Source organism: Aphanomyces astaci (genome assembly GCF_000520075.1).
Source record: "Aphanomyces astaci strain APO3 unplaced genomic scaffold supercont1.43, whole genome shotgun sequence".
NCBI lineage: Eukaryota > Oomycota > Saprolegniomycetes > Saprolegniales > Verrucalvaceae > Aphanomyces > Aphanomyces astaci.
This window is the reverse complement of record NW_009798306.1, coordinates 301698-313912: the sequence shown is the minus strand read 5'-3', so window position 1 is coordinate 313912 and position 12215 is coordinate 301698. Positions and strand designations below refer to the sequence as shown.

Sequence of the window (12215 nt, the reverse complement as noted above, 5' to 3'; positions counted from 1 at the left end):
TATATATATATATGTGTTAATACTTGTAGCAAATATATGTTTGTTTGTGTTTATAACACAGATAGTATATACACACAAGCAAATGTACTACAATTGAATACTAGTAATTATCTTGTACCATTAATAGTACAAACTAAAATCACAAAACATGCATGCACATAGAAAACATGTACTAATTAATACTTAGAAATATCGCCAAATATGCAGACAGAACAAACATTCCACAGTGTACTACAACAAATATATTGATGTACTCAGAAAATATGAGCTAATAGTTTTTACACGAACTGTAAATAGGTCTAAAGAACACATATGCATTTCTAAGTATAAAAGTATATATCATGAATATGTATTAAAAAAAAAACAGACGTTGCAGTTATTCATGTACTAGTATAATAAATGTAGGTACCTGCATTTCGCAACGTAACATTTCGGTGGTACAAATGTCACGGCAAAATTGGTACCAATCGATTGCGGTTCTTGGGGTCACTTCTTGCTCATCGGCCACTGTCATGACAGCCTTCTTCGATGCCCAGTCGAACATTAAACGAACTGCTTTGCAGATCGGAATCTTCGAATTCGCGAAAAACGAACCTGCCTTGACGCTGAGCTGGGCAGAGCCGCAGGCGCTCCGTTGGCAGCGCCATCGCTGTTGCCGTAGCTTCATGGGTTTGGCGCACTTTGGGCACATCATCGGCGACCGCAGCAACCCGACCTTTATGCACCACTTAACGCATTCCTCTTCGGATTGCGTCACTCGCATTACTTCGTCATACGAGAAGTCTTCCAGCCCGGACATGTCGTACATGTCCGGGTGGTTGCTCGGTGCAGCAGCAGGTGCCTCGACACGGGCGGTTCTCGGTGATGGCATGCGTGTCTATAGATGGCAAACGAGAAGTGACACGCATATCACAGGTGATTTGCTTCGAAGTCGACAAATTTCATTGGTTAATTCCTTCAAATGTTTGCACTTGCCGCCCAAAACAGGGCGGCAAATAATGTTGGTCATGGTTTTGGTGGCCGGTTAATCAGTTTATCCGGATGGTTAGCTGGGCAATCAAATTTATCCGGTTGGTACAAGGAGTTGGATGTATTTAAAATACATTTAAAATGTTAACAGGGCATCATCTACACTAGTGCCTTGAATCGATGGTGGGGGCAATACAGCTACACGATCAAGACGACGACGCCACAAGTGAGCGTTCGAAGCCTTGTTTCGATGGCCATGTGGAGGCGATTTGATTGAGCACATTTTTGTTGTATTTATTTTCGAACCATTAATATTGATAATAGTTCGTAGCAAAAATTGCTGCTGCGTCTGAAAGCACTCCATCGGCTGATCCATTTTTCTTGATTCTCTTGTAAATGGAATCCGAGGCCCGTGCTCGTGAATTCGAGTGGAAAAAGGAACAAGCGGAAGAACGAGCAGTGTGGAATCAAGAGCAAGCTGATCAACGTCGTCGCGAGGATGAGCAGCGTCGACAAGAGTCCTTGGATCGCGAAGAGCGTGAGCGGGAGCAGCAACATGAAGCGCTCATGATGACGTTGATGGCAAAGTTTTTAGGATCTTCAAACTAAAAATACAAAATTCCGTGCCAGTCAATGATAAACTTGTTCATCATTGAAAAACAGAGTGAATTTGGCTAATACCCATGGTACGAACTCTGACGTTGTACAAACGGTAAATTGTGCCGTGCACGAATTTCTGGGTTGTACCACAGCGGCAGTCCTAACACGCGGTACACAGTCGGGGCAGACCCCACGCCCCACTCAGCAGCCTTCCTCAAGGAGGTTATGACATTGCTCACACGCATCACGGCTTCGCGCAGCACAGGCAACGTCTTCTCCAGGTCTCCAGACTTCAATGGAGCTCACCACGGTTTTGTTTACGTCTTTAACAGGAAAAGCAGTGTCCGCAGCAACACAAAAACCTGATGCTAACACACCGGTAACAGCTCCATGAGGGGTCGACTCATTTCGCCATCGTTCCAGGAGCCAGGGAAGTTGTGCTTTCCCCACACGAGAGTGCCACCAACACCGTACAGCAATACCCCAGTCACAAAAACCGAGTGCAACCATCCTATTTACATAGCGACATTTAAAACATGTAAGAAATTTGGACAATTGAAATATGTGACTATATATTTATGAATCTGTGAGTACCATTGTAAAAAGCGTTTTGGATATCCCTATGGATTGGTTCTTGTACAAGGTAGTTCTTTCCGTCGAGAAAGAAAGCAACTTGAGGTGCATCGGGCTCACGAGCCCTACAGGCGGCCGCCTGTGTTGCATGGTTCGGAAACCGTATCGACGCCTCGGGAATTTGCCTGAGCGACTTCAGCAGAGCGGCTTCTGCATTAAACAGCACTCGCGACAAAGTAGTCGGTGGCATGCTGAACAACTCGCAAAGAGTCTTGCGTTCGACGACGGCAGCGTACGAGTGCAGCAGACAAGCCAGTACAACGTGCTTCTCGTCACATCGAGGAGGCCTGCCGCGTCGATCTTTTGAAGGTTAATTAATTGCTACTTATCAAATATTTCATCTACCTCGACCGGATTTCACGATGTAGTTCACAGAATAAACTGCTAAAAGGCGCTCAAGTGAGTCAACGTCGAGACTTGTAGTCGCCACGAAGCTCCGATCGCATTGGCTTGTATACATTGCGTACCACGGTATTTCTATCGTTGATACGAGTGCATTTGATTGAATCTAAAGAGTTATGAGGTCCAGTTGGCAGCATACAGGAGTCAGGACCTTGTTGCGAGTCCTGATTCTCATTCGCAGGCGGAGCATGAGAGCGATAAGGAGGCGTTTGCGGTATTTATATCGCTTTTGTGCAACTCGTCGAGCGACGAGAAGCGGCAGCAATGATGCACGCATCGCCAAGCAGCAACAGCCAGTGCAGGTGCAAGGTTGAAACGAGTCCGAGGGCAAATCCACTGTGCACCAGTCAGGTTTGTGTTCCTTCATTTTTGGTGGCATCTCTGGGACATGTCAACACAAATGCAACACAGGCTGTTACACATCCACAACGTATGCTGAACACAAATACCCGATTTATGTCATTTTTGGGAGCCCCCCATTCGCAAGCAAGACAAAACGCCCCCAGCGTCCTCGCCAGCAACCGCAATGTCTGGAAGTGCCGTTGGATGTGGAGCACAAGCCTACACGACATCGAACTACACTGTTTGCACCTGGATGCCAACTTCCACGTGCCAAACGTATCAACGACGCCAGACCACAGAACTGCCCGCTGGGCAAGTCTTTCGAGCACTCCCGGCCATTCCACAGCGTCGTTGCAGGCTGCGGGTCAAGGCATGCTCCGCAGAAAGCCGGATTGATGTTACACATATCCAGCTCATACGAATGGCCCATGGAAACGTGAACCCGAACGGCGCGTCAGTAAAACGCGGATATATGTAAGCGTCTGATATGAGTACATGTCGATGTATTATGTATCCTACTGCTGTTACTAAGGTCAGAATTCTTCATCACAACTCTCACAGCCGTCACTTTCGTCACTTTTGCTGGGGGAAACTTCGTTCCCGTCGGGATCTTCCTTTGTTTCTTCTTTGTCGATTTCGTTGACAATTTGAGACACCAGTGAAACGTCCCACAGGTCGCGATTGCAGCGCAGAAATACGAGCATTTTCAGGGTTCGAGGCTCGAGTCGATGTCGTACGGTGTAGAGTCGTTTGCACATGCTGTTTACCCGTTCCACCTCGTTTGATGTTAAACTTCGTGCACACGTACCCAGACGGCGCAGAAGTCATCGTGCGCTGCCGCTTAAGTGTCACCATGGCAAAGTCATCGCTACCATCACTGTCTGATTCGATCGACTCGACTGATTCTCGTTGAAGTCGTTTTAAGGATTTCTTTTCGAGTGCTGACAGGGTGCTTTCACGATGACGCTGCACTTTTGTGATGGCAGATTCGAACCCTTCGTCGCGGACGATGTTACTGTCGGGCGCCAGATGGGAATCTAGGCAAGTGTACTTCTGGCGTATGCGATCAAAAACAAGACGCGCTTCGGACAAAGTCACATCGCGCCGTTGCAGGGCGAGAGTTATCGACTTGAACTTTTTCAGTGCCAGTAGGTGGCGCCGGATAAGGTTGTCATCTTGTGTGGTCGGTAACAATACGAACATCTCGGGATCGGAGGCATCGATGTGGTTGCCATCACGATAGTTGATGTAGCGTTAAAACATGGACACAGCGCCAGTCCACCTGGTGGCATTGCGTAGCTTGGGCTTCAACATGGTGGTTAATCGCAGTGGGCCCCCCGCTTTCAACGATCGAAGCTTAACCATGACTGCAGCCACATTGGAGAGCACATCACTGACATTAGCTTTGAGGAACTGATCCACTGCCAAATTCAAGCGATGGCTGTGACAGCCAATCAACAGCCGTGAAAAGAGATTCACCGTGGCCTTATTGGTCGAACAATTGTCGCCAATCAGACAAACGAACCACTTTTCGATGCTTGCGTCTGATTGGCCAATACCACATTAACGTTTCCAGGATGAACTCGTAGTGAGTAGCGCCGTCAAAACTCGTCTCGTCCAGTATAGGAGCGAATGCAAGGAGCCACATAACCGGTTCACCACCACCTTTACACACATTCGGGAGCGAGACAAACATTCCGAGGAAATGCGTAGAGTCGTTGGACCACCCATCAAACACAATGCTGTACGGCCGGCCAGCCATAGCGCTCGACACACGTCGTTCCACGGCCTTCACCAACTTGAAACAGTAGCGTTTTATCGTTTTGACAGAAATGGGTTTCAACGTTGAGTTTTTCCGCGTCAGTTGACTTTCCACAAAGGTGAACTCGTGCTCGTTCATGATAAGCCACTCGATCCAGTTAAAGATGTTGGTGGCTTTAGGATCGAACCAGGCGTCCAACGGAGCAGACTTCGAATTTTGCCCAATGGCCTCAGCGTAGATCCCAGCAAGCCCAGGGTGCTTCAGCTTGAGGAGGCTGTACAGATTGGTGTAGCCACTACTAGCCACATTGACTTGAGTTGGCGCTTGCACACCGAGCACATCCAAGTGTTCTGACTTCCCTCGACTGATACTTTACCAAAGAAGTACTGGCAGTACTCCTTTGGTAAAATTGGGCGTTGCTTCAAGGACAAGGTTGAAAACATGGACAGGGCTGTCGAAAGTAACTAACTACACGGGAAATGATGATATGAGAACACTGCGAAATGCCTCACTTTGCACGGGTCGGGTTGAGTGGTGTCAGTTGAAACTCATGCAGGTGCGTTTCAACTGACACCACTCAACCCGACCCGTGTCACCAATTTCTGTGTAACTGGGAGAGCCTGAGCAACCCTCCAACGGTGTTTCATGCAAACATGTCCAAATCTCCAGTCAAGGGAGGGCGTAGCACTGCGTAGCACTTGGTTATGCTCGTTTTGCAAGTGCATTCTCGTCGCTGGGAGCTGGTACACTAACCTCACAGTCAATGCAACCTTTGATTATTTTACAATATATTTGCAATACCTGTGGTGATATATTTGCACAATATAATCAATTTTCGGCAATATCATCCTGAAAATCAATTAATAATTGCAATCTGCGAAGTGGAACAATAAATAATTGAACTAAATAAATTGCAATATATTGTTTAAGTAATAGTTAGTGCGAAGTACAGGCTGTACTACAGCCAGTACTTCGGGGTTTTACTTTCAAGAACATTTGCTGCTCAAAGTTCTGCGGCGTCATTGCACGACGATAATCGGTCAAAGCCAGCTTCGCCCAGGAGAAGAACCGCTCGCACATATTCGACGTGGGTCACAGGAACCGGCAATACAAGTAATTGAACTCCTCATGACTTGTCTTCTTTCGTTTCTTTGCTCGTTCCGCCAGGGTCAAAGGCTTGTCGCTTGGATTCTGAGTGGCTGGTGAGTACATCTGCAATCCACAAACGCTTTCCCGCTCAACGGCACTCAACTGACCCGCCGCGTTGTTCAACAACTTCGTCACGGCAGATTCGAAATTCGGGCTGACCAAAATGTCGGCGTTTGGGCCCAAACGCTTGGCCGCATCTGGGTATAGCAGGATCGTCTCGTCGAAGAGGTTGCGTGCGTCCAAAATAGTGGAGTCTTCAGCTTGTTGGTCTTTGGTTCCTGATTCTAGCTCGCCAAGGATCCCCAGCAAGATGTCGATTTCCTTGTCTTGCTCATCGGTGGAGAGAAGAGAGAGGATAGTGCGGTCGTTGAGTTGATGCACAAAACCTCGGATGGCGACGTAGCGTTTGAGCATTGCGTAGGTTGAGCTCCAACGGGTTGCCTTGCGCGTTATGGTCGTTAGGTGGGTTAGACGGCGGAGCCTGGCGGCCGGCAGTAGATTACCCAGTTTTTTCATAAGATCGTTCACAACACTGACGACAGGTTTGTTTTCTTTTAAAATATCACAAACGAATAAATTGAAGCGATGACTCGCGCATCCAACCAATGGAACCCCACAACGTTGTGCGAATGCACCATTGGTTGAACAATTATCTCCAATCAGTGCCACTACATTTTCAGATATTTTTTCCCCATAAATATCCAATACAAATGTTAGGTAATCAAAATGAGCATTTGTGTTTAAAGAATCCTCTTAATTGATTGGCGAAAAAGACAACAAAATCTTTTTGTAGCCTGCATCATCATTTGTTGGAAATGTTGCAAAAACCGCAACATAGTGGGTTGATCCAATGGACCAACCATCAAACACAATTGCGACCTTGTCTGGAAGTAGTCCAGCTATCTTTTTCTCCACGCATTCGCACAGCATACTCATGTACTTCATAAAAGTATCAGTGCTAATAGTTTCCAAGATTGAATACTTTCCGAGCCATATCGCTTTCACAGAATGAAAAGGGTAGCATGGAGAAAACAATCCACTGCAACCACCCAAACACTTTGCGCACACCACGTGGGATGAGCCTCTCGTCAATCGAGTTGGAGGGAGAAGCATCAAATTGAGATACAGTACGGGAACAAAGGTTAAGACATTTAGAAAATTGGATGTAGCAACGACGCAACGTTTGCGAGAGTTCCCAAGTTTGGATCCAGCACTTTGAAACTGATGGGGAAGCCTTCTGTACTACCTGGGGCGTCGAAAGTTAATCAGTGCGCTCCGCAGACAACGATTTCATATATTCCGTCCGGAACCCGAAATAAGACACAAAAGTAAAATCGCATTATTTCATGTAGTTATGCACGGATTCCATCCTAGTAAGGCGTCAAGGCACCGTTTGACTCGATCACAGCGTCACAGCGTCTTGGCATGGAGTCAACAAGACGTTGCATGATTGCAACGTCGATCTTGGACCATTCGTGCTTAATGGCCAAAATGAGGGCTTCCACGCTGTGGTATTGCTTCCCCCCGGCGTAAATGCCGCGTACGAGTATCCCCCACAGGTTTTCGATTGTATTCAAGTCCGGGGAGAGGGCGGGGTGCTCAAACATGTTGACATTTTGGCTGGTCAGGAACTCCATGGTTTCCTTCGATCGATGGATCGAGGCCCCGTCTTGCATGAAGGTGAAGTCACCCTTGTAGATTTGGTGCGCAAAGGGGAAGAGGTAGTCCTGGAGGGTCCAGATGTACTTGCAAGAGTTCTGGTTGCCCTCCAGGAAAGCAAGCTCGGTCGCCCCGTCGGAAGAAAACCCGGCCCAAACCATGACACTGCGGCCCCCGAATTTGCGAGAGCAAAAAGACTCCTTGGGATGGCGGAGGTCACGCTAGTAGCACTGTAGCCCATCCGGGCCATCCAGGTTGAACTTTTTCTCGTCGGACCAGATGATGGTGGACCAGGACGGGGGGGGACTCAAGGTGTTTTTTCGCGTATTTCAGCCGCGCCTCCATGTGAGCCTTGGTCAAGAGGGGGGTGGCGTTACGCTTGACGTACTCGAAGCAAGTGTTGTCCTTGAGCATGTGACGGACCCAGCGTGGCGACACGGCCAAATTGAGGTCACGAACGATTGTTGTGGCGGTTGCGCCAGTCTTGGAGGCAGTTCGGAAAATTTGGCGAACGTCGTTGACGCTCGATTTTGATGGTCGGCCGCCCTTGAAACGTTTGCCGTAGTTTTCAGGGTCCTTGAGGTAGTTACTGATGGCAGTTCGAGAGACGCCATGGCTTTGGGCCATGAACTGAACGGTTTGTTGGTGCTGCATCCAGACAACGATTTGTCCCTTCTGGAATTCGTTCAGTTGCTTGCCGCGACCCATGAGATGTTGTTTAGACTGCAGAAGAAGTGTTTTGTGGTGTGCATGTAAGTTTTCAGCGGTCATGGTATAGTGGTTTTTGCATTAGAGGACGATATGTGCATTGTCCTATTCTGGCTTCCGAGGCCGAAAAGGCTAGCCAGCGGCTCTACCAAAATCCAAATCGCATTTTCGAATACAGCTCATTGCATGCGGTAGAGTATCCTGAAGCGTCTCCCGTGATCTAAATTTAGCCCCAGACGGTGTCAAAGTGACTTCGTTTATCATGAATTTCGTGATGTCTTAACCTTTGTTCCCGTACTGTAGGGAAGTGTATTCAGGATGGCATTTCATAATATGAGAACACAAGTTCGTGTACCCACTCGACTTTTGAGAGCGCTGTTGCCCACTCTTACACTTCCACACGGTTGGGTCATCGGTATGTTGGAAAAAGACATCGGCGAGCGCCTTCCCACTAAAGGGTTTGGTTGGATGGGTCACGGTTGACATCAAATGAGCAAGTGAGGTGTCATTGGTGCAATTCATCTGAAACCAATCAATCTGCAATCAATTTGGTCCACTGGAAATATGAAAAATTATCTACCCACATCCAATAACTTACTCTTTTTTAAATCAGCGAATCAATTATCTGAATAAATAACTTATTTTAGTTCGAAATATAAATAATTTTTCGGATGAGTTATTTATTCGGAACCACTGGCTGTAGTTGCTTCTCCATGGACCGACCGTGACAACCAGCTCATGTCCAGCGGAGGCTTGTGCCGTGGGGATTGGAAGTGAGTAGTGCGAAGGCTAAGGCGTGTGATGGCGGGCACTGGCGCTTCGATCGATGGTGGCGACGGCTGGCCGTGGGGCTTGGCTGGGTCCAGAAATTCCCGCGGAAAGCCCACGGACGTTTGATTAGAGCTCACTCGAACAATGGCAACAGGAATGTAGGTAGACCTAATAACATTCTAAACATAAAACACTTTACAGTTAATTACGACAACAGGGGGACGGGGTCAAGTATTCAGCAACTAACGGGCACTTCAAGGTGCACTGAACGAACGGATCGAGATAAACTTATAGGTACTGTACAGTAGTGCGTCCATACTAAGTATGTATACCATTCGTGGTTGTGGTGTCCGATGTCCACACTTGCACTTGCATTTCACGACATATTTCGACACAAGTTTGATGAAGTATATATGTTTGGGTATTCATCGTTACAGAGCACCCCCCAATGTTATTATTAGGAGCATTCTCTACACTACTAGTATGCATTTCTAATCTACCGGTACTAGCATGCATCCTCTACACTACTAGTATGCTACTAGTATGCATTCCCTATACTGTACTAGTAGTTAGTCGTATGAACAGACTCAACGCGAGGCGCGTGGTTGTCTCGATTCCTGACCGATCAACAGCAGCCACACATTTCACCGAGGGGGCCACTGCCGTCGGGTTTCACGCGCACGACAAACCGCAGCGCGTGCTCTGTCTGGACGGCATGCAGCAATGGATGGCCAGGGTAGAACACTTCCTTGGTCTCAGCGCGGGGTACGCGGTGATCGGGCACGGCCACATGCACTTGGAACGCCGGATGGATAGAATGGAACGAGATCTGGTACACCTGCGACGACGTGCGGCCCCCCGTGAGTTGAAACACGAGGCGGTAGCCTGCCACGTCATCCCCCGACACGGCCGGGATTAAAAACACCCGAAAGCGCAAGATATCTGTCGCGGCTTCGTCAAAGTCGTCGGACGCGGCCACGTCATACTCGATTTTCACCAAAGCTGAGCTCGTTTGAATGGGTGTGGGCGCCCCGAAAAACGCGGCGATGGTCTCTGGGCGCCACGTGAAATCCAGCGCGTACGATCGACACGACGGTTCTGCCAAGCGCGCGAGCTCGAGCCATGCAACTGCGGCGGCGTCGACGTGGGCCGCCGTGGGGAATTTCAGGCCTCCAAAGGGCACGAACTCGACGTTCGCCGCCTCGTACGCGCGCATGTACGTTGGGATGTTGGGCAACGCCACCCCGGGGTGCAGGTACGGTCCGCCGTGGCGAGGATCGTGGGCCAATCCAAGCCACGACGAACTTGAACGAGGGTGCTGCAAGTTCGTGAGCGCCAAGTGCAGCGTTCGACACGTGCTTGCGACGCGCACAACGTCTTTCGACGTGGCAAACTCCATGATGCGATGGACGAGGTGCGGATCGGCGGCGTGCATCGCGGTGAATCGCTCGGACGTGGCACTTGAAGTGCCAGGGACAATCATGGGGCGGTGTGGTCGTAGCAACGCGTCAAAGTCGGCGCGCACTTGGCGTTCGTCCAGGTTGCGGCCGATGAACACAATCTTGCACCCATGGACGGCGGGCACGTCGAGCCATTCGCGATCCACGACATCGCCCACGGCGTGGAACACGAGCTTATTTGTCATCCCCGCGACGGATAAGATGGCCTTCGACCGATAGAGTACGACGTTTTTCGCAATAGAGTCCTTGGAGGGCAAGACAAGGCGGCGCATCCAGTGCGCAAACAGAAACGGATCTACCACGAGATGGGGCTCGACGATCGCAAACGATTTGGTCTGAGTGTGTCTATTGTCACCGTGATGGTGATCGCACTGGTCGTGGCAAGCGTGGTCATGATGGTTGTGGTCGTCGGTGGTAGAGTTGTCGAAAGAGTCTTCTACTTTGGTCAAGTCAAAGCCAGACAGGCGATCGAACATGGCGGTAAAATCCAAATCGCCGCGGACACACGGCAAGATGGGCACGGTCGGGTTGAGGTCTCGAATGCGCGCCGCGATGTCGCGGTGGACATGCGGGTGCGGCACGAGGTCGACCTTGGACAGGATGACGAGGTCCGCCAGGGAGATCTGGGACTGAGCCTCGGCGTTGTCGCTGCCAAGGAGAGTCAGGATGTTGCACGCGTCCACGAGGGTCACGACGCCTTTCATGTGGAACGACGCGGTGATGCTCGGCGTTTGGGTGATGGTGCGGACGATGGGGAGTGGGTCAGCCATGCCCGTCGTTTCGATGAGCACCATGTCCAGGGGATGTCCGCTCGCAACTTGTTCAGCGATGGAAGCGAACGCACCCAAGATGTCTCCGCGCACCGTACAGCACATGCAGCCATTCTCGAGCACAATCACCTTGTCCGCGACACTCAGCGCATTCGACACGAGGAGGTCGTTGTCGATTGCCACTTCGCCGAACTCGTTCTCGATCACAGCGATCTTCAGTTGGCGCTGCTGCAAGAGAAGATTGTTTAAGAGGGACGTCTTCCCAGCGCCGAGGAACCCCGTCAAGATGGTCACCGGAATCGAAGCTGCCACCATGTTTGAAATCAAAACCAAAATGGAGACAAAATGGCGACAACATTGGCAACATCCGGATGACCACATTTATCTTTTAATATATCCGGTTTATTTTACTACTACAGTAGTACTACTACTACGTAGTACTACAGTCGTACACCATTAAGTTCAGGATATTTCCGGTATATTTCGTCCGACGCACAACGGATTCACGCCATATTCGCCAAACATTCAATATATTTCGTCCAGACCCTACATCGTTTCATTATATTTCGACCAATGCCCGGTATATGTCACCTCACAGCCGGTATATTTCACACGTTGTTCAATATACTTAACGTAAAAAACCAATTTAAGATAACTTAACCAATTTAGGATAACTTTGCCCAATCACACCTCGTTATTTGTTCGAGTCAAAACCTCTATCATATAATGCTGGCCATTCCGTTACGTGAATGAAATGCAAAAACGGCGTAGAAGCCATTGGTAATAGTCATTCAAGATTGGGTTGAAGTTCCCTAGTCGACACGGGCCACATTGGGTTGGATCTGAGGTTTTATCGAGTGTTAAACTCGGTGGACATCCTTCAACAACAGAAATTTAACTCTATAAAACAGTACCCTTGTATAAATTATATGCCACCTGTTGTAACCGCTTACCCTAAACACAAAATTTCAATGCTCAAACACATACATA

At 48.9% G+C, this 12215-nt stretch overlaps 4 protein-coding genes across 4 annotated transcripts; all 4 read right to left on the bottom strand.

Annotated features, from left to right (window-relative positions):
- Positions 1-497: 497 nt before the first annotated feature.
- Positions 498-1527, bottom strand: H257_12859 (hypothetical protein; the record flags this gene model as incomplete). Its single annotated transcript, XM_009840208.1, has 3 exons — positions 498-715; positions 807-877; positions 1412-1527. The coding sequence occupies 3 exons, from the start codon at positions 1525-1527 to the stop codon at positions 498-500; spliced, it is 405 nt and encodes a 134-aa protein (XP_009838510.1).
- A 1059-nt stretch (positions 1528-2586) lies between these two features.
- H257_12858 (hypothetical protein) lies at positions 2587-4149 on the bottom strand (the record flags this gene model as incomplete). Its single annotated transcript, XM_009840207.1, has 2 exons — positions 2587-2651; positions 3684-4149. 2 exons carry the CDS (start codon positions 4147-4149, stop codon positions 2587-2589), a joined length of 531 nt encoding a protein of 176 aa, XP_009838509.1.
- A 51-nt stretch (positions 4150-4200) lies between these two features.
- On the bottom strand, positions 4201-6271 carry H257_12857 (hypothetical protein; the record flags this gene model as incomplete). Its single annotated transcript, XM_009840206.1, has 3 exons — positions 4201-4490; positions 4618-5072; positions 5832-6271. 3 exons carry the CDS (start codon positions 6269-6271, stop codon positions 4201-4203), a joined length of 1185 nt encoding a protein of 394 aa, XP_009838508.1.
- Positions 6272-9398: 3127 nt separating this feature from the next.
- H257_12856 (hypothetical protein) lies at positions 9399-11549 on the bottom strand. The gene has a single exon (XM_009840205.1). The coding sequence runs from the start codon at positions 11538-11540 to the stop codon at positions 9621-9623; it is 1920 nt and encodes a 639-aa protein (XP_009838507.1). The 5' UTR covers positions 11541-11549; the 3' UTR covers positions 9399-9620.
- Between the last annotated feature and the right edge of the window lie 666 nt (positions 11550-12215).

Bases quoted from the DNA above. Each gene is read 5' to 3' on its own strand.
- H257_12856 (XM_009840205.1), bottom strand. From the start codon at position 11,540: ATGGTGGCAGCTTCGATTCCGGTGACCATCTTGACGGGGTTCCTCGGC.